The sequence below is a fragment of the Rhinoraja longicauda genome, chromosome 8, assembly GCF_053455715.1.
Source record: "Rhinoraja longicauda isolate Sanriku21f chromosome 8, sRhiLon1.1, whole genome shotgun sequence".
In the NCBI taxonomy this organism is placed as follows: Eukaryota; Metazoa; Chordata; class Chondrichthyes; order Rajiformes; family Arhynchobatidae; genus Rhinoraja; species Rhinoraja longicauda.
The window spans coordinates 50,859,608-50,886,017 of record NC_135960.1 but is presented as its reverse complement, the minus strand read 5'-3'; the positions used below and the strand labels follow the sequence as shown (position 1 = coordinate 50,886,017).

At 40.0% G+C, this 26,410-nt stretch overlaps 2 protein-coding genes across 3 annotated transcripts in view; both read left to right on the top strand.

The window, feature by feature from the left end:
• The window catches only part of col28a2a (collagen, type XXVIII, alpha 2a), a 72,013-nt gene extending 68,014 nt beyond the window's left edge, over positions 1–3,999 (top strand). The window contains exons 34-35 of the mRNA XM_078404530.1: positions 1,560–1,882; positions 3,263–3,999. Coding sequence (XP_078260656.1) covers positions 1,560–1,807 — 248 coding nt within the window. The 3' untranslated portion in view covers positions 1,808–1,882; positions 3,263–3,999. The remainder of the gene's footprint in view (positions 1–1,559; positions 1,883–3,262) is intronic.
• A 5,714-nt stretch (positions 4,000–9,713) lies between these two features.
• bbs5 (Bardet-Biedl syndrome 5) lies at positions 9,714–26,294 on the top strand. Of its 2 annotated transcripts, none has more exons than XM_078403945.1 (12): positions 9,714–9,909; positions 10,806–10,903; positions 15,230–15,295; positions 17,204–17,253; positions 19,614–19,741; positions 21,735–21,870; positions 22,073–22,168; positions 22,886–22,948; positions 23,813–23,947; positions 24,861–24,944; positions 25,956–25,979; positions 26,095–26,294. In XM_078403945.1, exons 1-12 carry the CDS (start codon positions 9,848–9,850, stop codon positions 26,194–26,196), a joined length of 1,044 nt encoding a protein of 347 aa, XP_078260071.1. In that variant the 5' UTR covers positions 9,714–9,847; the 3' UTR covers positions 26,197–26,294. The 2 variants fall into 2 exon arrangements, with proteins under 2 accessions (XP_078260071.1, XP_078260072.1); XM_078403946.1 differs by having other exon boundaries at positions 9,733–9,909; positions 10,821–10,903.
• The last annotated feature ends 116 nt before the right edge of the window (positions 26,295–26,410 follow it).

The window sequence follows — 26,410 nt, the reverse complement described above, 5'->3', positions numbered from 1 at the left end:
ATAGGGCAGGAAGGGGGTACTGATTGAGAATGATCAGCCATGATCACATTGAATGGTGGTGCTGGCTCGAAGGGCCGAAAGGCCTACTCCTGCACCTATTGTCTATTGTCTATGAGAGTGATGGCAAGAGCAAAGTATGGAGGAGAGAAGGAACTGCCCAAGATCCAAAGCATACCACCTTATCTGTGAAACACAGTGGTGGGGGTGTTATGGCCTGGGCATGTATGGCTGCTGAAGGGACTGGCTCACTTATCTTCACTGATGATACAACTGCTAATGGTAGTAGCATAATGAATTTTGAAGTGTATGGACACATCCTATCTGCTCAAATTCAAACAAATGCCTCAAAACTCATTGGCCGGCAGTTCATTCTACAGCAAGACAATGATCCCGAACATAGTGCTAAAGCAACAAAGGAGTTTTTCAAAGCTAAAAAATGGTCAATTTTTGAGTGGCCAAGTCAATCACCCAATCTGAACCCAATTGAGCATGCCTTTTATACGCTGAAGAGAAAACTGAAGGGGACTAGCCCCCAAAACGAGCATAAGCTAAAGATGGCTGCAATACAGGCCTGGCAGAGCATCGCCAGAGAAGACACCCAGCAACTGGTGATGTCCATGAATCGCAGACTTCAAGCAGTCATTGCATGCAAAGGAAATGCAACAAAATACTAAACATGACTACTTTCATTTACATGACATTGTTGTGTCCCAAACATTATGGTGCCCTGAAATGGGGGGTCTATGTATCAACACTGCTGTAATTTCTACATGGTAAAACCAAAATGTATAAAAATGGCCTTTATTAAAATCTGAAAATGTGCACTTTAACCACGTGTGATTTTTTTTTTTCGTTACAAATCACAAGTTGTGGAGTACAGAGGCAAATAAATAAATGATGGGTCTTTGTCCCAAACATTATGGAGGGCACTGTACACTGCAATACCTAGAGTATTGTGTGGAGCTGAGAAAAGATGTGCCCACCATGGAGGCAGCAATGGTTCTCTCATCTCTTTCCAGGGATGGTGGATTTACCATATGAGGGGAGGTTGAGTAGACTAGGATGAGGTTTGATAGGCTAGACGCATAAAGGATGATTCCAATGGTTGAGTCCAAGACCAAACCAAAAGTTAGCCTTTCATGACAAACGAGAAGAAATTTCTTCACTCAGAAAGATGAGTGAGTTTGAAATTCTCAACCCTATAAAGCAGTGGAAGCTGAATAATTGTGCTCATTCAAAATAGATATTGATAGATTTCTGGTAGACACAAAATGCTGGAGTAACTCAAAATGCAAGAAGGGTCTCGACCCGAAACGTCACCTATTCCTTCTCTCCTGAGATGCTGCCTGACCCGCTGAGTGACTCCAGCATTTTGTGTCTACTTTTGATTTAAACCAGTGTCTGCAGTTTTTTTTCCGAAGCATCTTGATAGATTTCTGGATGTTTTCATAGCTAAATAATTGTTTTCAAATGTACGTCATTTATTTGAGTTGATGAATTCTTATAGTTGAACTGCTTCACAGCTTATGACGCATCTATGTTAATTATATTTTTCCTAGATCCTCTCTGTCAACTCCATTTAGACCAAGGGACTTGTCGTGATTATATAATTAAGTGGTATTATGACAAGCAGGCCAACGCTTGCGCACAGTTTTGGTACGGAGGCTGCGGTGGAAATGCTAATCGATTTGACACTGAAGACAAATGCAGAAAAACCTGTGTAGTTTCCGGTAATAATATGGCCTTTAATCTTCAAAATTGTATATATACGATATATTCATTTTTTAATTATTGCTTTGAACATTAAAATTCAATGACAAAGCTATAACAATGAATTCCAACAACCAAAACAGGAAGTATACACATGATTCAATTATGAACGGTAAGTTGTATAGTATGTTGGCAAGAAATCGCATGATTTGCTATACATTACGTTCATTTTTACTTGTGTATGTTAGTAAGAAGCTGTATTTGCACAAAGTAATTAAAAAATGAATTGTCGATTAATACACTATTGATTCCACATCTGTGCTTAGTGATTTGTTAGTTTGTTTTTGTATAGAACACTGTGCAGACTAGATAGTTGAATGTTTGAGATATAGGAAAATAAAATTGAAATGGGTCAAAAAAGATGTTCAAGGGAAGAGATAAATGGTGCTCTATTACAATTGGAATGTTACAATTAGAAGAAAGCAAAAAATGGAGAATGTTAAAGCTTAGCTGAAAAAAAACACATCCTGGAAAAGGGAAAATTATGTTCTTGGGGGGAAAAGAATTTCCAGCATTTGTATCCAAGACATATTTTGCCACGAATTTCATCTCCTGTTACAAATATGCACTGTATCCTGCACTATAGACTGGAAAATAACTAAGAGGCAGCCAATACCTGATATGGAAATTAAATGCATACTAAGATATTAATTGAAAATTTGATTTTTGCCTCGTGATGATAAATAAACTCTTCAAATTTGTCTCCTTAAAAGATTAAATGAATTGAGCAGGAAAATCTGTGGCACAGTGGGTTGGCACTTTTTCTCCATGATTTGAATCCAGCTCGTCCAAGTGGGATTATAATTTAAGGGACCTGACCTGAAATGTCGCGTATCCATGTTCTCCAGAGAAGCTGCCTGACCCACTGTTATTCCAGCAATTGGTGTCCTTTTCTTGTAAACCAGCATCTGCACTTCTTTGTCGCTACATTATTTCATATATTTTAATTTGTATTCTGTTTTCTATATGTGTTACAGCACAAGTACTTTGTGTTTTAATCGTAATTTAAAACAAATGGTTGTGTACTAACAAGATAAAAATTAAATCTATTCATTGAAGTTACTTTAAATATAACCAACTTGTTCAACCATTTTCCAGTATTAATCCCCCCTAATCTTTCTATCAATTTCTGTCTTGAGTATTTGCATCACTGGGTCAAGCTTGATTATATTTCCTGCATCAAAGTGGTTGACAGTACCACAAAAACCCTTCTGAGACAAACCTTCATTATCCAAAATCTCATACCTCTTGGGCTAGATGCACACAATAAAGAAAACCTTAGTATGGTTTATTGGAAGTCAAGGAAACCCAATCTGAGTGCAATCAGCAGCCTAATCACATGTTAAAGGCTAATGACTGCAGGTGCATTTCTCGCCTTTATTCTCTGATGGCTGTGTAGGTCTGTTGTTTCATTTTGATTGCAATTCCACGTAAGTGTTCAGTCAATCAGATAATTTTACACTTTATTAATAACATTTTCTCTTTAAAGCAGAATCCTGATGTGGCTCCAAGGAAATTGTATTTCAGCAAATCATTGAGAACAGGAAGAAGACTGAAAACTACTTTTATGCATTCCGTATAGTGAAAAATAGATTTTGATATTTGAGAACCACATAAATACAATTTGTATAAAAATGTTAATACAGATTATTATGTTTTTGTTACCTTTTTGATATAAATATCGTTCTCAGGGGATAAAGACAAAAACATAAATTTTACTGCAAGTCCAAAAAAACAAGACCATTTAGAACAGATACTTTTGTTTGAATTTCAGTTTGTATTTTCTATTTCAATGTAAACATAAAGTAGGAAAGAAAGAACTTTTCAGTTGGTCGGTCGGTGCACCTGGGAGAGTGAAGTTTTGTGCAAGAACTATATTTTAATATGCAACTTGTTTGTTCATGCTGAAGCTTATAAAATGATATGGATGATGAAGTTTAAAATAGTAATGGTGTCTTGTGTTGTTGCCCAGTGGGTACTGTAATCACTGGACTCACAACTGGAGCTAGTAGGACGAGGTGGGTTAATCACCTAGGCATGTCCCAATCAATAAAGATACCAGTGTCTAGAATTCTATGTGTCTCTAATAAAGTTAGTACTGCTTGGTCTAGAAACTTTTTAACAAACAAATGAAGCGTCGCTTCATTGATGTGTTAAGCCACTGAAGACTTTTTTTTTACAAACAGATAACATCCACATTGCAGTATACATCAGGAGCTTCAAAGTTTTCTCGGGTGATATGATAAAAGATGTTACAAATATTTATGTTTTACAGTACTAAACATGTGTCAAATGAATTTACGTTTATTAAAATCAGATGTATCATGTTTTTTAATAAAGATTTAATTGCATATCATTTGTTAGAAGTCTCTATTGATTCATCCAGATTTGATGCAGTGACTTTGCCAGGACTGAGATCATCAGGGTCAAGTGGTTTCTTCAGATCGGTATAAGTGGGGAATAAGGAGGATGAAGCCATCAATACTGTGGCAGGCCATATCATAACCTTTGTGTTTAATGGATTGTTGCAAGCCTGGCAGATGTATGGATTTTGCTAGGTTTAGAAATGAAGAAAGATTAGATATTCAGATGAGGTATATTTTGGAACCAAAGAAACCAAGGGAAAATGTAAGTGTGTGTGCGTGTGTTAAAAAAATCGTACTAATTTCCAAGTATGATTAGGGTCTGAAGAAAGGCCCTGGCCTATAATGCCATCCGTCCATTTCCTTCAGCAATGCTACCTGATCTGCTGAGTTCTTCCAGCACTTTATCTTTGCACAAGATTTCAGCGTTTGCTGTTCCTTGTCTAGAATTGTCCATGATAAGGGTTTGCCTTCTGGGAAGAAAGTCCAGATTCCCAACTGTTTTGGTGAAAAAATATTTTTCCAATTTCTTTTTAATCATTCTATTTATTATCTTAAATATGTCCTCTGTTAAATAGGTATTTCATGGAATCTAGACTGCTCTAGTCTAGATTAAATAGTGTATATATAGAACAAAAGAGGCTACAGAAAGTAGTGGGCATTGCCCTGTCCATCATGGGTCTCTTATTTTCTAAGAGAAATACAGGAAGAGCTGCCCAAAGAAGGCTGCAAATATCATCAAAGATCCACAACTCCTTGGCCATTCCTTCATCTCACATCTTCCATCGGGAAGAAGGTACGGGAACCAGACTACCATTTAGTCCAGGTTCAAGAACTGCTTCTTCCAATCAAACCTCAAACTCTTAAAGCACACAACACAACCCTAACCAGGGTATATTACTATGGTTGCACTGCATACTTTGATCTATTATGCTCATTATTACGGTCTGGTTTACCCAGTATAACTGACTATATATTGTATACTTATTTGTTGATTTTATTGTGCCTATAAAGCTGCAGCAAATAAGAACACTCTTCAATCTTCACACAAGGCCACAATAAAATAATGGACATTAAAGAAGTATAAGATAGACACAAAAGCTGGAGTAACTCAGCAGGACACTCCGCATCTCTGGAAAAAATAATTTTAAGATGAACGTAACTAGAGGGACAAAATCAAAGTAACAGAAAAAAAACAGTAAAGATTATTTAAAACATTAGAATACAGAAACTGGATAATGTAAGGAAAATTAAAGACCGAAAATGATAGGGGGAGTCAGCTGTTCCTGTTCACATAATCACAATAAAACTTTATTAGCCAAGTATGTTTTGTAACATACGAGGAACTTCATTTGCCGTACAGTCATAACAATAAAAAGCAACAGGACACAAAATACATTTTAACATGAACATCCACCATGGTGACTCCTCCACATAATAATTGTTCTTCAGGGATAATCACTATCAGTTTAATGGGCTAACCGTTTTAATCAGGTGCTTATGCCTCTTGTAACAGATAGAGGGAGGGAGTGAGTAGGTATGTTGTAAAACAAAAGTGCTGGAGTAACTTAATGAGTCAGGCAGCATCTGTGGAGGGAATAGATAGTTGAGAATAAGTGCAGGAACGAACTGCAGATTTAAACCGAAGATAGACACAAAAAGCTGGAGTAACTCAGTGGGACATCATGTGGATCTTCAAAGTTCTCTTTTGACTTGAAATGGGTTGCCGCCCTGAAAAGCCAGCATGAGATTGAGGAAGAAGAGGAAGAAGAGGAAGAACAGAAGAGAGGACAGTTGAAAATAAAAGAACTGAGAAGAAAGAAAGAACAGAAGCAACTAGATGAACAATTGAAAGACATAGAATTGTTAATTGAAAAGAGAGAAAAGAAACCAGATACTATTAGAATATGCAGAACAGAACAGAATAAAAAGCCAGTGATGCTGTTCTCCCATCTCAAATGTGTGGGCATATTGGGGTCGGTGATGAAACCTGCATCTTCTCCATTGTACCAGTACAAGTAAAGGGCCACAAGGGGAGTACAGTGTTGCAAACATACGAATTTTTGGATCATGGAAGTTCATCATCTTTCTGTACAGAAAACTTGATGAGAAGGCTGAACATTTCAGGACCAAAATTCTCCTGCATACCATGAACCAAGTGAAGCCTGTGACCAGTCGTCTTATCTCAGGTTTGGAAATATCTAGTCGGGACAAAGACGATTTTATTCAACCTGTCGGATGGTTCACACATGACCATACCTATTTCTCAGCTAAACATTCCCAGACAAGACCTGAAATAACGGCCTTACTCAAGATTCCTGAAATAGACTCTAGCATTGACCTACTCATCGGGACAAATGCTTCAAAGGTATTGGAACCTTGGGAGCTGGTCAACAGCCAAGGGGATGGACCATACGCTGTGAAAACCCTACTGGGATGGGTCATCTAATAGTATTCAGATGTATGGATTTTGCATAGATCCAAGATCGATCACTCCACCCTCTGTGAAAAGGTGGCATGCGGAGAGGACTTTATTGAAAGGAATGAAGTTGCTATTAAACTAACAATGATCCATTCTACATTTTCCTTGATTTGCATCCCCTTTGACTTCCACTTTCCGAGCCCCCATTCCCTCATCTTTACTATGGATGTTCAGTCACTCTGCACCTCCATCCCCCACCAGGAAGGTCTTAAAGCCCTCCGTTTCTTCCTCGACCGCAGAACCATCCAATTTCCCTCTACTAACACTCACTCTGCCTAGCGGAGCTGGTCCTCATCCTCAACAACTTCTCCTTTGATTCCTCGTACTTCCTCCAAGTCCAAGTCATAGCTAAGGGTACCCGCATGGGCCTCAGCTATGCCTGCCTCTTTGTAGGGTACGTTGAAAAATTCCTGTTCCAGGCGTACATTGGCCCAGTCCCCAAACTCTATCTCCGTTACAATGGCTGCCTCGCCAATAGTCTGTCTGCCCCTTCCTTCTTTGTTGTGTTTGTATGTGTTAAATGTATGTTTTAAGTGTTCTTTAGCTTGTTTTATGTGGTGGGTGGAGGGGGGGTTTGGGGAGAACTTTTTCTAATCTCTTACCTCAACGAAGATACGAACTTTTTTCGTATCATATCTCCGTCCGCACTGCGGCCTAACATCGAGGAGTTTTAGTTTTAGTTTAGATACAGCGCGGAAACAGGCCCATCGGCCTACCAGGTCCGTGCCAACCAGCGTTCGCCACACATTAACACTATCCTACACCCACTAGGGACAATTTTTACATTTACCAAGCCAATTAACCTACAAACCTGTACATCTTTGGAGTGTGGGAGGAAACCGAAGATCTCGGAGAAAACCCACGCAGATCACGGAGAGAAAATATAAACTCTGTACAGACAGCACCCAGAATCGGGATCGAAGCTGGGTGTCTGGCGCTACATTCGCTATAAGGCAGCAACTTTACCACTGTGCCACTGTGACCGCCCTTTGACTTGCTGGCCTTTGCTGGAGACCGGCTTCGAGAACTACACCGCGGGAGCCTGCGGGACTTACCATCGCAGAGCTCGCGATCCCTTTGCCAGGGATCGACCTCGGAGCTCCAACCGCGGGAGCCTGCGGACTTTACCATCGTGGAGCTTGCGGTTTCTGGTCAGAGACCGACTTCGGGAACTCCAAGCCGCAGCAGCTTCGACTGCCCTGATCACAGGAGTTTCAATCGCCCCGACACGGAGATTGCCCGAGTGCGGATGGTTCGACTGACCTGACAGGAGGAAGTAGATTGGACTTTATTGCCTTCCATCACAGTGAGGAATGTGGGGAATCTGCTGTGGTGGATGTTTACGTTAACTTTTATGTAGTTGTGTGTCTTGTTGCTTTTCTTTTAGTATGGCTGAAATTCGAATTTCACTGTACCTTAATTGGTACATGTGACAATAAACTGACCTTGACCTTGAAACCTTGATGACTGCATCGGTGCAACCTCTGCACCCATGCAGAACTCATGGATTTCATCAACTTCACCACCAATTTTCATCCTGCACTCAAAAACTTAATTGGACCATCTCCGACGTCTCCGACGTCTCCCTCCCCTTTCTTAATCTCACAGTCTCCATCACAAGAAATAGATTATTGACTGACTTCTATACAAACCCACCGACTCCCACAACTATCTCGACTACACTTCTTCCCACCCTACTTCCTGCAAAGACTCTACTCCCAATTCCTCCATCTACGCTGCATCTGTGCCCAAGATGAGATGTTCTACACTAGAACATCCAAGATGTCCTCATTATTTAAGGAACGGGGGTTCCCCTCTCCCATCATAGATGAGGCCCTCACTCGTGTCTCCTCGGTACCCCGCAGCCCCGCCCTTGCTCCCCCTCCCACTAGTCGCAACAGAGGCAGAGTCCCCCTAGTCCTTACTTTCCACCCCAACGGGATCCCACCACTCGCCACATTTTCCCATCTTCATCCCTTTCCACCTTCCGTAGAGACCCTTCCCTCCGCGGTTAACTCATCCCTTCCCACCCAAACCACCCGCTCCCCAGGTACCTGCAACCGCAGAAGATGCAACACCTGTCGCTATACCTCCCTCGACTCTGTCCAGGGACCTCTAGGTTAGGCAGAGGTTCACCTGCACCTCCTACACCTCATCTACTGTATCCGTTGTTCAAGATGTGGACTCTTATACATCGACGAGACCAAACGTAGACTGGGCGATCATTTCGCGGAACACCTTCGTTGAGCCCGCATGAACCAACCTGATCTCCCGGTTGCTGGACACTTTTATTCTCCTTCTCATTCCTACACAGACCTTTCTGTCCTCGGTCTCCTCCATTGTGAAAGTGAGGCTAAACGCAAATTGGAGGAACAGCATCTCATATTTCGCTTGTATTTATTTCACAAAATGCTGGAGTAACTCAGCAGGTCTGGCAGCATCTCAGGAGAGAAGGAATGGGTGACGTTTCGGGTCGATTCGCTTGGGCAACTTACAGCCCAGTGGTATGAATATTGATTTCTCTCACCTCAGGTAGCCCCGGTATTACCTCTCTCTCTATCCTCCCCCACCCAGGCCAAGTCGCACTGGCTTCTCATTTTCACCCCACAAAACAGCTTACAATGTTCCAGATGCTACGGGTCAGGCAAACGCCTCCGCTGTCACGCTGTGAAAACGGAGAGGATGAGACGGAGTTTCTTCCCACAGGCCATCAGGACTGTCAACTTTTATAACTCCAGAGACTACATTTTTGTCTACACTATAGTAACTTATTAACTTTATTTATATGCTGTAACTGTAATTCTTTTTTGTGCACAACCCGCAGGCATTGCCACTTTCATTTCACTGCACATCGTGTATGTGTATGTGACAAATAAACTTGACTTGACTTTTTTCGTTTATCGTCGTTACTTTTTTGCATGTCTTTCATTCATTGTTCTTTATCGCTCCACATCATCGTGTATATCTCTCGTTTCCCTGATCCCGAACCAGTCTGGAGAAGGGTCTGGAGCCGAAAGGTCGCCCATTGCTTCTCTCCAGAGACGCTGCCCGTCCCGCTGTTACTCCAGCACTCGGTGTCAAGCTGTTTGGTCACGTGAGCGGCTGCAGCTGCAGCTGCAGCTTCCGGCAGTGTGGCGGTTGCCAGGGCGACGCCGGCCGGGTGCTCCTCTGCTCTCCTCCCCTCCGGGCCCGGCCGCTGCTGGACGGCGGCGGCGCTACCGCTACCGCTACGATGGTGCCCGTGTTGGACGCGCTGTGGGAGGACAGGGATGTCCGCTTCGACATTTCGCTTCAGTGAGTACCCTAGTTGTCGCCGACAGCGCAGGACTGCAGAGTGCAGAGCCTTCCGAGCGCTCGGTTTATTGTACCGAAACACATCCAAAATATTCATAAAATGAAACGTGGCCTCGCAGACAGGAGGCCGCTGTGTGTCCCGGCTATGACAACAAGTGAAATTCAAGGGGAAACGGACATTCAGCCGCATCTCACTAAAATAAATAGCATGTTTATAATGAAAATAAAAAATCCAAATGTTGGCAATCACTCAGAGTGAAAAAAAAACATTGAGCGTGTCACAGGGTGCTGAAGGAGCTGGGCAGAATGGACATCCCCTCCACATATGTATAAGAAAATAACTGCAGATGCTGGTACAAATCGAAGGGATTTATTCACAAAGTGCTGGAGTAACTCAGCAGGTCAGGCAGCATCTCAGGCGAGAAGGAATGGGTGACGTTTCGGGTCGAGACCCTTCTTCAGAGTCGGAATGGGTGACGTTTCGGGTCGAGACCCTTCTTCAGACTCTGAAGAAGGGTCTCGACCCGAAACGTCACCCATTCCTTCTCTCCCGAGATGCTGCCTGACCTGCTGAGTTACTCCAGCACTTTGTGAATAAATCCCCTCCACATATGCTCTCTAATCCACTGAACTACTTCAGCCACTTTGTGTTTTGCTGAAGATTCCAGTATCTGCAGTCGCTTGTGTCTCCAGAGAGAAACGTTTTATTTCTTACAGATCCTACAGAATGTGAAGCCTGAGGATGACAACGTCATAAAATAGAAAATGTAGCCCTTTGGCTCAACTTTGATTCTAGACCTCAAGAAATTAAATGGTATCAGGTCAAACCTGGGAAAGGAACTTTCTATTCTGCACTAGCTGGTGAATTGATGGTCCTCCGCATTAATGATTAATAGTTGGTCTGTTTTTAGACAAATGAAGATGAGACCCGGAGAGGCTCTAATTGACTGTTTGGACTCCATTGAAGATACTAAAGGGAATAATGGAGATAAAGGTAGAGAATACCTACACATTCAATGATATTTTAGAAATTAAAGTTGTTTGTGCTCTGTATTTTGGTTGTCTCAGAGCACATAGTCTTTAATTATACATGGTGTAACACAGAGAGAGCTGTACTTTTGCTTATTGGATCTATGCTCATGTCAGCTATTAATGGAATTATTTCATTACTTTACCCAATTTTTAGGAATTATGAAGGTATGATCTTGCAGTAAATAAGTTATTATATGAATTTGTAAACTTTTATTTCTATATAATTGTGAGAATTAACATTTTGGGGAAATTATTTTAACCTCTGTCTCTTATAGGTTCAGAGTGACAGAGTTGATCCCTGATGGTCAAATAAAACTACAAAAAAATGCCCTATCCAAAGATTCAGCATGAAGATGATTTGTTTGGGAAATGGAAAATTCATGGACCCTAGGCATGTTGTTGAGATTGTTAGTTACCCATTGAATTAGACATGGCCCGGATATCTGAAAGCAAACATGAAGTAAGGGTCCAGCTTATTTAAAAAATGCTTTCATCACTGCCATTTGAATAACTCTGCTTCTACTAAAATGGCAATGCTTATTAAATATTAAAAAATAGATAAAGGGGGATTTCCCTCCATTTGCCAAGAAACAACCTATTGAGGCCTTTTGCCATTCAGAATATGCGAGTTTGGGATTTCGACTGAGCATAGGTCGCAGGGGCTAAACATTCTCACTGGCTGATCTGCGTGTATACAGACCTGTGTTTCATCCATATTTTCCAGTTTTGCTTCATAGAGATAAGAAAATACTACTTTAAAAAATATCAATTAGGTGTATTTGTGGTTAATTTGTACAAGCCTACGTGATTTTATAGGTTTTATTGCTTTATGCCTCGGAGCTGCGCGTTTCCGATTACAAAACCTGTAACCTGATGGAACAGCACCCGACAGGTATATACCCACCTGTCCCGGGGACCACTCTCATGGCAGCCCTGGCTGTGAGGATTGAGCCTGTCGGAAGCACGCAGTGGGCGTGTGATCGAGGAAGCAAGACCCAGACAACTGGCTACAGGGAGTCAGCGCTGGCGAACACAGCCTCTGCTGGCACCGCCATCCCCGGGAGCAGTGTAGGGCTGAAGAGGAGCGAGGTTTGTGTGGAATGAGGGTGAGTTTGTGCAGCGCCCATGTCTGCTCTGGGAGGCGGCACAAATGACATTGCCTGGGGTGGGAGGAAGCTCTGTAACCCACAATGAAGCACCAAGCGTGGGGAATTCTTAACGTGTAAGAAGAGCTGCAGACGCTGGTTTACACCGAAGATAGACACAAAATGCTGGAGTAATTCAGCGGGGCAGGCAGCATCTCTGGAGAGAAGGAACGGCTGACGTTTCAGGTCGAGACCCTTCCTTAGCATTCATAGCAAGAGGATTTGAGTATAGGAGCAGGGAGGTTCTGCTGCAGTTGTACAGGGCCTTGGTGAGACCGCACCTGGAGTATTGTGTACAGTTTTGGTCTCCTAATCTGAGGAAATACATTCTAGCCTTAGAGGGAGTACAGAGAAGGTTCACCAGATTGATCCCTGGGATGGCAGGAGTTTCATATGAAGAAAGACTGGATAGACTAGGCTTATACTCGCTGGAATTTAGAAGACTGAGGGGGGATCTTATTGAAACATATAAAATTCTTAAGGGGTTGGAGAGGCTAGATGCGGGAAGATTGTTCCCGATGTTGGGGAAGTCCAGAACCAGGGGTCACAGCTTAAGGATAAGGGGGAAGTCTTTTAGGACCGAGATGAGAAAACATTTCTTCACACAGAGAGTGGTGAGTCTGTGGAATTCTCTGCCACAGAAGGTAGTTGAGGCCAGTTCATTGGCTATATTTAAGAGGGAGTTAGATGTGGCCCTTGTGGCTAAAGGGATCAGGGGGTATGGAGAGAAGGCAGGTACAGGTTACTGAGCTGGATGATCAGCCATGATCATATTAAATGGCGGTGCAGGCTCGAAGGGCTGAATGGCCTCCTCCTGCACCTATTTTCTATGTTTCTATGTCAGCCATTCCTTCTCTCCAGAGATGCTGCCTGTCCCGGTAAGTTACTCTAACATTTTGTGTCTACCGGGTGATATTATAGGGAGGGTTTGATCAGACAAACTGCTCTGCTGGATGCTGACCTCTGCAGCTGTCTAATCTCTGCATGAACAGCAAAAGAAAATCGTAACGATCTTGCGCACTCACCGAAGCATAAATCAATAAAACCTACAAAATCATCGTAGTCTTGTACAAATCAACCATAAATACACCTAATTAATATTTTTTAAAGCAGTATTTTCTTACCTCTACGAAGCAAGAGTGGAAAATACGGATGAACTGCAGGTCTGTATACACGCAGCAGATCAGCCGGCCAGAATGTTTAACCCCTGCGACCTATGACCGGCGCATGCTCAGTCGAAATACCGAACTCGCTTATTGTTTTCACTGAGATTGAGTATCCAATACTCGACCTTTTGATGGGCATTTGTAACTGCTGGTGCCATCACTGACGAGGTCCAAGAAACTACAGATGCTGGGTTCCTGCATAGAACACAAAGTGCAGGCGTAACTCAGTGGGTAAGGCAGCATCACTGGAGGACATGGAATTGAGACGTTTTGGCTCAGGACCCTTCTTGAGACCCCAGTCTGACTTCACTTGGAAGAAGGGTCCTGACCCGAAATGTCGTCTATTTGTGTATTCCAGTTACGCTGTCTTTGTGTTCTATACATATTAAGTCTGTTTTCATATTAACATATTAAGATGTTTTCAAGAGAGAGTTAGATATAGCTCTTAGGGTGAACGGAATCAAGGGATATGGGGAGAAGGCAGGAACTGGGTACTGATTTTGGATGATTTTGAATGGTGGTGCTGGCTCGAAGGATCGAATGGCCTACTCCTGCACCTATTTTCTATGTTTCTAAGTGCATATTCGGACTGGTTTTAATGATGCTGAGTTAAAACCCAGTAGCCTTGAAGCTTCAAAGTTTAATCACTAACTGGCACTTTATGTATATCATAAGTAATTTAATTCTCTTTATTCCAACCCTAATAACGTTATATTCCCAATAGAATGCATTAAGATAAGATGCTATACAAAGAGTGGGTGAAAATATTTTGCAGCTCTTTTCACTAAGAAGGACATTTTAGTGCCGGCTATGTGATATTAATCCTTTTATTTTGGTGAACGATCGTCCCTCAGTAATCTCTGAAACAAATTAACCGGTCATACATCTTGTTGTGGTTTATGTGGAAATTGGCTGCTCTGTTTGCCTTTACCTCTAAATTTTATAAGTAATTTATTTATTGTTTAGGACTTTGAATGACCTAGAAATGCTTGTCTTGCTATATAGACCAAGCAAGGTGAGTTCTATCTTCTGTAATTCTGTGGATTATTTCATTCTTATGAGAATAATTGCATGAGCTCCATGGTGAGCTGGCCAATTGAGTACAAACTTGGATTGGCAGTAGGAGGCAGAGGGTAGTAATAGAGGGTTGCTTTTCAGATTGGAGGCCTGTGGCCATTAATGTGCAACAGAGATCGATGCTCAGTACTCTGCTGTTTGTCATCTATATTAATGATCTAGATAAGAATGTCGGTGGCATGATTGGTAAGTTTACAGATGATACCAAACTGGTGGTTGTAGCGGACAGTGCAGAAGGTTGTCTAAGGTTACAATAGGATATTGATAAACTGGGAACATGAGCAGAGGAACGGCAGATGAAATTTGATTCATACAAGTGCAAAGTAATTCTTTTTGAGAAAATAAACCAGGCCAAGACATGTACAATGAATGGCAGGGTTCCGGAAGCATGGATAGACACAGTCCTCCCATGATAGGGGAGTCGAAAACCAGAGGGCATAGGGGTATAATCTGACAGGGTAAAGATTAAAATATCAAAAGGGAAATTTTTTCCATATATATGGAATGATCTGCCAGAGGAAATAATAGAGGCGGGTACAATAATGATGTTTAAAAGACATTTGGACAGTATATGTATTGGAAAGTTTGAGAGTAATATGGGCGAATCGCAGGCAATCGGGGCCATTTTAAATGGGCAATTTGACCGGCATGGATGAGTTGGGCAGAAAGGTCTGCTTCTGTGCTGTATGCCTCTAGGATATGAGCAAAGAATTGTAATGCAGCTATATTTAACAAATCATTCTGTTATTTAATCATTGTTTCACAAAGTGACTCCATGTTCCATAGAATTGTCCTTGCCTCCAATGTATGATGCAAAACAAAGCTTCTTCACTGCCCACTTACAGTTATGAAGCTTGTTTAATCGAGCTGTTTCTTATGGTCGCTGATTTTCTTTTCTAGGTAGACTGCTTGTGACTAATTTGCGAATTATCTGGCATTCACTGGCTATTCCGCGGGTTAATTTATGTAAGTGAAGATTTCTTGACAAGTTTCGCAATTAGTGAAGTTTACTCAAGAATGTTGCTTTATAAGTAAATTTTTCTTGGTGAATAAATACTGGTTGAGCATTTGCTCATTAGAAATAGCTGCAGAAGCTGTAGCGAGATTTTTAATTAGATTAAATTTATTTTCTAGTGCATTCAAGGTTAGAAATTGATGTCATCCAGGTGACATGTAAGAAATTAGTGTGATAGGATCCATGAAAATGAGGAGCAAGGATTAAATGTAACTTTACAAAGGACTATTCACAAAAAAATGTTCAAACAAGAATGTTCATCATGGTTGTTGGTTGTTGGGTTTTTATTGTTATCACAGATACAGTGCAAAACTTTGTTTTGTGTGTTATTCAGACAAACCATACCATACACAAATACAGCAGATAATACAAAAGAGAAAATAAACTAAGAGTGCAGAATATCGTGTTGCAGCTACAGAGAAAGTGCAGATAAAACAAAGTGCAAGCGTTGCAATAAAGTAGATTGAAGATAGGTCAATCATTGCTACCATCTGAGAGGTCTGTTCAAAAGTCTGATAACAGCAGGGAAGAAACTACTCTTGTATATACTGGTATACTCTTGTATATACTGGAAAGTATATACTTTCAAGCATTTGCATCTCCTGCCCAACAGGAGAAAGGAGATGAAACAATTACCGGGGTGTGAATGGTCCTTGATTGTGTTTGCTCCTTTCCTGAGGCAATGTGAAATATAGATGGAATCAATGGGGGGGCATCAGGGCTAAACAGAGTGCATCTATAAAGCCTGGATCCAGTATACTTTATTTTTTTCAAGCATTACATCCTATCACTTATGACCTTATGATATAATCGGACTTGCAAAAGCATTTCATCTTCTAGAGGAGACCAACCCAAGGGCTATGGATAGGATGGTCATCTGTATGTTCAATGGGAAATTTTAATAGACATTTTATGAGAATAGTTTACGCAGAATGTTCAGCACCAAACTCCAGAGTTCTCAGCTCATTATCCTCTTCAATTTAATATGTCACAGCCCAAAATATTTTCTTTGAATTTTAAAAAGATTTCAGATGGAGATAATATAGTGATTGAGATAAAATACATTGTGTTCATTATTTTCCAAATACAATAATTCCTCAGAAATTATTCAGAGCTTTGGAATAAATGAATGTATAATAATGCATTTTTATTTTTAAAATGTATCATTTTTAGAATGTATCATTGTTTTCACCCAAAAGTAAAGAGTGGCAACACATGGTAAGAGAGACTACGAGGGACTGAGTCAATGTGTATGGCGATGGAGCAGAGAACTGAGGACAATTTATAGTCATAGAAAGGATGGGCCTCTCCCTCCAAGGATGCAAGGTCATACATTGTATACCTTATGGGCCTCCCAGTTTGGTGCTGAGAATTGATGCCCAAACTTGAGTGTCCCCATTCTGAGTAAAATATTCTCATAAAATTTCTATTAAAGTTTCCCATTGAACATACAGATGACCATCATATCCATAACCCTTGGGTTGGTCTCCTATAGAAGATGAAACACTTTTTCAAGGTCGATCATATCATAAGGTCTTAAGTGATAGGAGTAATATTTGAAAAAAATATACATAGTTAAAGAAGTATATTGGATCCAGGCTTTGTAGATGCGCTATGTTTACCCCTATGCCCCTTCCTCCCCCCCCCCCACTAAATCTGGAGTTGCCCCAGGAGGAGTGAAACTGAAAGTTGTATTGGAGTGAATCATAAATTGTTGATTAAAGTGTTCCTGTTTAGTTTTACTGCAGTGTGCTGCATATTGAGGATGATTTAGAAAATGTCTTCTACTTCCGTATTCTTCATGAATTCTTCAGTAAAATGACCAAATGATTCTCTTCATGTTTTTATTTCTCTTTCAGCTGTTGGCTACAACTGCATTATAAATATTACAACTAGAACTGCCAATTCGGTAAGAGATTAAAAACAAAACATACCTCTTTACACCATGTCGAGTATAAATTCTATAAATGCTGAAAGATAAGTCCATCCAAATAAATGTACCCCACACACATCAGCGCTGTTGGACACAATGTCATGATCTCCTTTTGAAGTACATTTTGATGCGACCAGGGATTTCCATTTTGCAAACTCCAATCAGGCATTTGACATTCCGATGCTTGTGGAGGGGCAGAAGTGCTGGTTGTGAGCTTTACCTCACAATCGGCACTTCTGACCCTACCAGTATCTCTCTAACATGCCAGGCTGATTGTCTTTTGTCACAAATAAGTTCTCTGACTTCATCCCTCTCCATTGGCAACTGTCTGAAATTAACCAGAATGTGTACAAGAGACTCCAAACGCCAGAAGCTGGAACAACAAACAAACCTGGGAGAAATCGGTGGTCAAGCAGCATTTGTGGAGCGAATAAAGGAATTGCCTCAATTTGGGATGGAAATGCTGCATCAGGATTGAGAGGGAAGATAACTGGTATAAAGAGGAAAGACACAAAATGCTGGAGTATCACAGCGGGTCAAACGGATCTGAAAAAGGGTCCCGATCCGAAACGTCACCTATTCCTTTTCTCCAGAGACGCTGCCTGACCCGCTGCATTACTCCAGCATTTTGTGTCTCTCTTCAATATAAACCAGCATCTGTAGTTCCTTCCTATGCATCTATATACTAAAACTCTCGTTTGTTTGTTTGTTTGTTCCTGAACTACAGCCAAAACCATACACGATAGCACGACAATTTTAGGCCCATCTTACTCACCATCGTCCCTTTGGTGCTAATGGAAGAATTTTCATTGAAATCGGTGTTATATTTTTAAAGCTATTCACATTTTAAAGTTTAAATCTATCTCCGAGGGAGGAGGGGGTGGAGGGAGGGGGGCGAGGAGGGAGGATAAGGGGGGTTGAGGGGGATGAAGTGGGGGGGAGGGGAAGGGGGGAGGAGGAGGGGGGGATGGGAGGGGGCGGAAGGAGAGGGTGCTGCACCAATGCAGGAGAGGTTTGGGCCCAACGGGTCCACTTGGTCTAGTTTGGTATAAAGAGGAGATGGGGAATGGTGAGGCAGTCCAGTAGATGAATGCTGGACTGAGGAGGGGTGAATGGTGACAGACAGATGGAGCTGGGTATGCGGGGGAGGGGTTAGAGTTGAGAGACAGGCAGGTGGATGGTAGACTGAGGAAGGCTGATGGAACCAAGTTGGGGAAGGGAAGGCTGAGGTTTAGAGATTGCGAAGAGAGTATAAGTTGGGCTACCAGTGCTGGAATCTAGTGAGTAAGGAAGGTGATAATGGACACCATTTTTAAGGGAGAGGTGAAGGAAAGATGGAACCAGAACCAGCTGGGGAAGAAGGGTTGGAATCCAATGGGTGAAATGTATTGGTCAAAAGTGGGTAGAACCGGGAGGGGAAGTGGGACAAAATTGGATGATTGAAACCAGTGGGAAGGGGGGTTCTTTCCTCTTTATACTGGCAATCTTCCCTCCACTCTCAGTCCTGATGTAGGGTGCAGGTGCAAATCACCAACAATTCCAACCCCAGCACCCCAAAGTTGCTGCTTGTCCTGCTGAGATCTTCCAGCAGATTGTTTGTGGCTCCAGACTTTGATTTCTGCTTGATCCCAAATGCAAAATGTCACTCTCACAGCTCTTACACCTATGATTCTGTACTGTTGCTGCACCTCATCTAATATACTGCTGCAGAAACCCTTACCCATGACCTTGTTGACTAAAATATACATCCCGTCAGACTCCTAAACTTTCCTGCTTGAGTCAGACTTGGCTAAAGTTTCAATCATCCATTTTCTTTCTGTCTTTCACAGGCTTCTATTTAAGTAATGCCACTTTTTATAATCCTCATCCTTATTTTCAAAACCTGCCATAGTTTCCTCAATGTCATCTCTGTAATCTGACAATTATGTAATCCTTTGAAACGTTTCTGTTCTCCATTTCCTGAGCATTTTCCAATATGTTTTATCATAACCGACCATATCTTTTCAATTCTTGGATTTAGTCCCACTCTCTCTGCTTCTCCATCTCTTCTTTAAGATGCACTTTAAAACCTCCCTGTTGACCAAGTCTTTAGTATTACAATCTAATTTTTCTTGACAGTATTGGCATTAGTTTTTTTTATTTACTAATGTCCCTGTGAAATGTTTTGGATTTTTTTCTTGCTCTGTTGGCATGCTATATAAATTAAGTTGTTTTTGGCTGGCACATTTCCAAATTGTGGGGTGCAGTTGCCCAGTGAACCACAAGGTGGTAAGTATACTTTTAAATATACAAGGCAAGTATACTTTTAAATACTGATTTTAAATGTGACTTCACAGAAACTCCGTGGTCAAACTGAAGCACTTTACATCCTGACCAAATGTAACAACACACGATTTGAGTTCATCTTTACCAGTGTGGTTCCAGGAAGCCCTCGGCTTTTCACCACTGTCATTGCTGTGCACAGGTAGAATTGCAGTGGATTGTATGTACAGACTTTTGATCAAATGGAGTAACTCATGTCAACAGATCAATTCTAAATCTAACTTGTGCTTTCTTCTTCACTATCCATCGTGTTTGTTTTCGCTTTACTTATATTGGAAATGTTCATGCTTGGGATCTGTTATTTATGTTCTGATTAAGTTCTGGTTAAAAGTCATTAATGTGAAATCGTATCACAAAATGCTGGAGTAACTCAGCAGGTCAGGCAGCATCTCAGGAGAGAAGGAATAGGTGACGTTTCGGGTCGAGACCCTTCTTCAGACTTCATATTTCAATGTGAAATAGTAACTCTTTTTCCCTCTGCTCATTTTCTGCCTGACGTGCTGAATATTTCCAGCACTTCCTGTTTTTATTTCAGATTTGCAGTTTTTTGTATTTCGATTCCTATTATTGTTATTGCTGTATTTCCTCCTTTTTAATGCTTATTCCAACTTAATAGCATTTCAGGAGTTTAAATATTTAATTCCAGTTAATGCCCCCTTAAAATCTTTGAAAGTAATACGTTTCAGAATATATTATTAAAGAGGAAAAAGTATTAGATAACGGGTTTAAAGGAAGATAAATCTCCTGAGCCTCGTACAATGTATCCAGTTTGCTGTGGCAGACAAAAAGTAAAGACTGCTGGTAATCTGCTGGAGATATTTAAATCTTTGCTGAGCATAGTGAGGTATTAGATGATTAGTGTACAGCAAATGCATCTTTACTCAAGGACATCTTAGGCAATAGGCAAGTATGGAATAGGCAAGTAAATACAGACCCTTTAGAGTAACAGAAGTGGTAGGGAATAGGTTCTGAGGACAGGATTAATCTACATTTGGATAGCCAGGGATTGAACAGACATGCTTGGCACAGCTTTGTTGGTGAGAGGTTGTGTTTGGCAAATTTAATTGTTTTTATTTATGAAGAAATAACAAATTATATTGATGAGAACAGTAAGTTTGATGTGAATTTCAGTAAACACTTTGACAAGACTTCACAAGAGTGTGTTTCCATGTGTTTCAAGGAAAGTTGGCAAATTGGATCCAAAATTAGATCAGTAATGGGAGGAAGAGGGTGTTGAAAGTTATTTTTGTAACTGGAAGTCTTTGATCAGTAGCATGCCACAGGGATTGGTGCTGGGACCCCTGTTTGTTTTATAAAATTGTAATTTGGATATGACTGTATGATTAATAAAATTGCAGATTACACCAAAATGGTGGTTGCCTTTATAGTGAGGAGGACAGTCTTAGGCTACTAATGGTTTGATAACATTGCAGACGCTACAATTAGAACTTCCAATTCAAAATCAGCCTGTTTTGCACTCAGTGTTTTGATTGTAAGGATGCAAAATGGGCACAATATATTGAAATGAATAATTCATTAAACATTACTTTTTCAACCACTTCGAAATGAAATAGACCAAAGATTTCATTGCTCCACCTGTAGCTCAGAGATCAATAAATCTTTGGACATTCAGGACTGAAGGAGGTAAAAGTCTCCAGTACAATTGTCCTCACTTTCTAATCAAACAAAGAAACTCACATGGTGTTTCACCTGATAATTATTTGTGAATGTACAGAAATGACGACAGGCTCGCAGTTAGCTCTGATGCCTGTCATTAAAAAGTTCATTTCAATTGCTAGAAAAATTGCTAAATATTTGCCATTTGCATAGTTGCTAATTATTGCATATTTAACACTTCTGATTAATGAGGTTTCTACCTCCTGATTCTTTACTAAAGTTTCATTCTTGCACCCGACAATTTCTTTCTCTGAGACTATCAATTTTCAGGTTTACAAAGGAGCTTTACAAGTCTAGTTATTGCTGGGATTTTATGCCTTGGTTAAACTGTGAACTGATAATCTTCTGGCTGGCATAGGTAAGTGAGGATGCATTAAATAATGCAGTCTCATCTTTTTTTTCCTCTTAAATTACAGTGGCTTAATTTTTTTCATTATCTCAATTCTATTTCCTTATAGGGCATATGAGACATCAAAAATTTATAGAGATCTTAAATTAAGAGGAGCTCTTATCCAAAACAAGCAACTCAGACTTCTACCGCAGGAACAGGTTTATGATAAAATTAATGGTGTTTGGAATCTATCAAGTGACCAGGTATGTTGTATCCTATTTATTGGAATACAGAAAATTCCATGTTCAGGATCATACTAGGTTATCTTATCTTTTAGTTTGCCTCTGGGTGTTCAGTATAAAGTGACTTATTTGGGTAGAATTAAGATACGCTGCAGATTTTGTTTTTGGTATTTCATTCATTATTTATGATAGTATGACTCCTATATGTTTTCTTCCTCTACAGGGCAACCTGGGAACCTTTTTTATTACAAATGTACGGATAGTATGGCACGCAAACATGAATGATAGTTTCAATGTTAGCATTCCCTATCTACAAATTGTGAGTTTTACTTTACTTTCTAATAACATATTTATTCTCATTGTGCCTAATAAATTAAGTATTAAAATGTGACCTAAAGAGGATGAATGTCATCTTGACAGAGTGAGAGCATTATCTGATTGCTATTTTCTATTTAATTATTGATAGTATCTGTACTGACATTAAACCAGCCAATTGGATGATTGGTTTTATGCAGTGGATTTTATTTTTCGATGCACATCGTGTTTTTCCCAGAATCAAATGATTTCACAACAGGAAATTCCAAATTTGTAGCATTTCTTGACTTTATGCATTCAATGCTAACTTACCATGACAAAAGTGTGCTCCAAGAAGTGATTTAAAAGACTGCGATTTTTCAAAAATTGGTTGGTGTGATATATATGTGGCTTGTACAATAAAAACAAATGGCTGCATCATATACAAATAGGAGGGAGTGTGAATACCTTTGATTCAGTTTGATGTCTTTTATGGTTATCAATGTTTCCTCCATGTTTAACCGAAGGGAAGTTAAAGATTAAACTTAAGGAATAAATATAACTGATCTGCAAACTTATTGGGATACAGAAAATTACATGTTCTAGATCATAATTGAGTCATTTTTCTTAGAAACTAATGAGATCGTAGGACACTAGTTTAATCCTGTGGCGTTTGGTATATGTATTTTTATTATCCTTTGATACATGCTTGGCATAAAGTTTATTTGATATTTCATTCCAGCGATCTATAAAGATCAGGGACTCCAAATTTGGGCTGGCACTTGTAATAGAAAGCTCACAACAGGTAAGTTCAAAGTATTTATGGCGACTAATATGTTTTAACAAAATTTATAATTGTAATCCATTATCCATACATATGAATCTGTTATTGAATACTTGATCGTCACAAGTCATAGTGAAATTCTTTGCCGTCCGTCCTCGTCTGTCGGTCGGTGCTAACCAACCTCTCCACTGTCGCTGCCGGATCCTCTCCGGATGCCTCCGTGGCGCCGACCCAGGCCGCAGCCATTTTTCATGATGTATATTTTTTGCATATTCTTATGTAGATGAGGGTGCCATAATGGCATTTATTGCTACTTCCTCCCAGCTTCAGGGACCTGAGTTCAATCCTGTCCTCAGATTCTGTCTGATTGAAGCTTCTTTATTCTCCCTTCATAGCATGTTTCCATTGTCTTGCACATCCCAAAGGAGAGCTATAGGTGAATTGGCTCTTGTAAATTTGCCGCTTACCTACACTAAGGGGTAAATTGTTCAATAGCTACTTTATTTATCACACGCAACTAGGTGCAGTAAAAAAAATGTTTTGCATACAATCCATACTATACAGTAAAATCCAGTAAAATCATACTATACACAAGCACAATCGTACATAAGTAAAAGTGTAAAAAAGAAAGTAGGTTTCTACTGAGGCAGTACTCAAAGAGTTGCTGCGTTTCCAGTGCCATCTTTTTGCTTTCAAACAATAAAAAGAAGTAAAGGAAAGTTGATGGGAATTGAGCAAGAGAAGTAGTGAGGAACGTAAGTTGAGGGGAATTGGGAACAATGTGGTTGCTGTGTTTGGAACTAGCATGAAACTGATTGATTCTATCTGCTCAATATAAACATGATGTAGGCAGAATAATCAATGAAATGTTCTTGTTATTTTTAGAGTGGAGGATATGTACTTGGTTTTAAAATTGACCCTGTGGAGAAACTTCAAGAAGCTGTTAAAGAGATAAACTCTTTGCACAAAGTTTATTCCACCTGTCCAATCTTTGGGGTCCAGTATGAAATGGAGGAAAAGGTATGTATTTGTTATGTTAAAATGTTTTGTGCTATAATTTATATGTCTAGATTGTGTGTTTTTAAAAGGGGAGAAAATCTAACTGCTCTATAGTATCAGATGGGTTGGAACAGTCAGGTCAATTTCTTTTGGCAGTTTGAAGACGATAAATTTTGTGGCAAGCATTTTGCCTTAGCCATAGTACCATTCACCTTATTCAATAAAAGGAGGAACTGCTAGCAATATGGCAGGTTAGGTAGCATCCGTGGAGGGAGAAACTCAGTTAATATTTCAGTTCAGTGACCCCCTCATCATAACTCATTGTGATCCAATGCCAGAGATCCAGGTTCGTTGTTCCTTACCACGGCTGCTGTCTGCACGAGAGTTTGTACGTTCTCCCTGTGACCGTATGGGTTTTCTCCAGGTGCTCCGGTTCACTGCCACATCCCGAAGATGTACAAGTTTATGTGGTGATCGCTGTTCGGTGCGGACTCAATGGGCCGAAGGGCCTGTTTCTGCGCTGAATCTCTGAAGTCTAAAGTCTGAAAATAAGGGGGGAAAAGCTTTTTTGAAATACGAAATGTGGCAAAAATGAAAATGGTGCTATGGATTAAGATAACTTTTAGATACAAGTTTGTGATTTTGTAGAAGTAGGTTGTGAGCATTTGTATATCAGAACATGGCATTACAAACTCCAACGAAACCATGAACTACCTGGGCTGCTCTAAGGTCTTAGGGTGTGTTGTGTTTTTTGTTTTTTACACATTATTTGGGGTTTTTATTTATTGAACTTTTTTTGTTTGTTTTTACATTATCTATTCAGTACTGTGTCTACAAACCTAGTTGTGCTGCTGCAAGTAAGAATTTCATTGTTCTGTTGGTAATATATATGACAATAAAATACACTTGATTCTTGACAATGTCTATGTCACAGCCTCAGCCACTTGAGGACCTGACCGTTGAGCAAGTTCAGGATGATGTTGAAATTGAACCGGAGGAACCAACTGATGCTTTTGTAGTGAGTAACAATTAATGTGTGCAAAACTTTATAAAGAATCAACAATATATACCGAAATATCAGTTTTGGACAATACACTTGGTTTTACATTGAAAAGAAAATACTGGTTGGAAATTACTCTGGCTTCTATAAGTTTAAACCAAGCTTTTCTTTTAAAGTGTTTATGCCAAAGTGTCATTTCGTAACAAAACAGTGATACAGGTACATTATCCAGGGTCTAAGGAATTACTGTTTCCTTGTATTCTAAATATAATATTTAAAGTTTGTCAGTGAGACTGAGCTGGGTCAGATTATGAATAGTGAGAACAATGCAAAGAGGCTTGAAGACAAATTAGACTGAGTGAGTAGGCAATAATGAGGGTGATGCATTATAACACATATGAAATATTCCACTTTGAATGAGAAAAAGCATAAAGGCACCATATTATTTAAATGGATAGGAAGTGTTGCTTTACAAAGAAATGTTTATGTCCTTATACCAGAATTTGAAAGCACAGGTATACCTACAGCAAGCAATTATCAACAGAGATGGTGCTTTAGCTTCCAAGCAAGAAGATTTGAATGCAGGAGCGACTTTGTTGGTCAACCAATTTTGCTAATACATTACCCCCATTGAGAAGCAAATTGAAAGATGGCTTCACTCTTCAAGATATTTGGGAAGTGATGAGTTAAACTTCTGGTTAACTACTGTACTGATTTGTTTTGAGAACACCATGTATTGAGACTACATAATGCAAATTCAAAATAAAGTTAAAAATAAAAATTCAAAAATAAAGCCTAACCATTAAAAATACCATAGAGTCTTTTTGTTTTATACTGCCTCAGGATTAATATTTGGTTATAATTTTTTCTCACCACCTTCTTTGAGGTCTTCTGAAAATCCAAGTACATCGTGTCCTCTGGTTCTAACTTATCTCTTCTACCAAATTACATCTTTAAAAACGCAGAATGCAAATTCTTTCTCTTTATGGACTGCAACATTTTCTGATCTCTTTATACTTTTTGTTCCAGGCATATTTTGCGGATACCAATAAGGTATTGAAAACTTTCTTTCATTGACTGATAGCTTATTGCAATTATGTCTTGAGTATAACTATTTTGCATATTGTGGAACCGGAATTAATGCTTCTGCATATTTTCTTTAAATAAGCAACATGACCGTGAACCGGTTTACTCTGAGGAACTAGGACTAGCAATCGAGAAATTGAAAGATGGCTTCACTCTTCAAGGTCTTTGGGAAGTGATGAGTTAAACTTCTGATTAAGTTGTGTATTGATTTGTTTTAAGAACACCATGTATTGAGACTACATAATGCAAATTCTAAGCATCATTGCACTTCAAAAATAAAATCTAACCATTAAAAATACCATAGAGTCTTTTTGTTTTATACTGCCTCAGGATTAATATTTGGTTATTAATTTTTCTCTCCACCTCCTGTAAGGTCTTATTACTCTTTTGAAGTATAA

What these genes read in the sequence shown, in the direction of transcription:
- bbs5 (XM_078403945.1), top strand. Translation starts at nt 9,848, where the DNA reads ATGGTGCCCGTGTTGGACGCGCTGTGGGAGGACAGGGATGTCCGCTTC. An exon ending in CAACTAGAACTGCCAATTCG is followed by an intron (nt 17,254 to 19,613) that starts GTAAGAGATTAA and finishes GTGACTTCACAG; the next exon opens with AAACTCCGTGGTCAAACTGA. An exon ending in GGAATCTATCAAGTGACCAG is followed by an intron (nt 21,871 to 22,072) that starts GTATGTTGTATC and finishes CTTCCTCTACAG; the next exon opens with GGCAACCTGGGAACCTTTTT.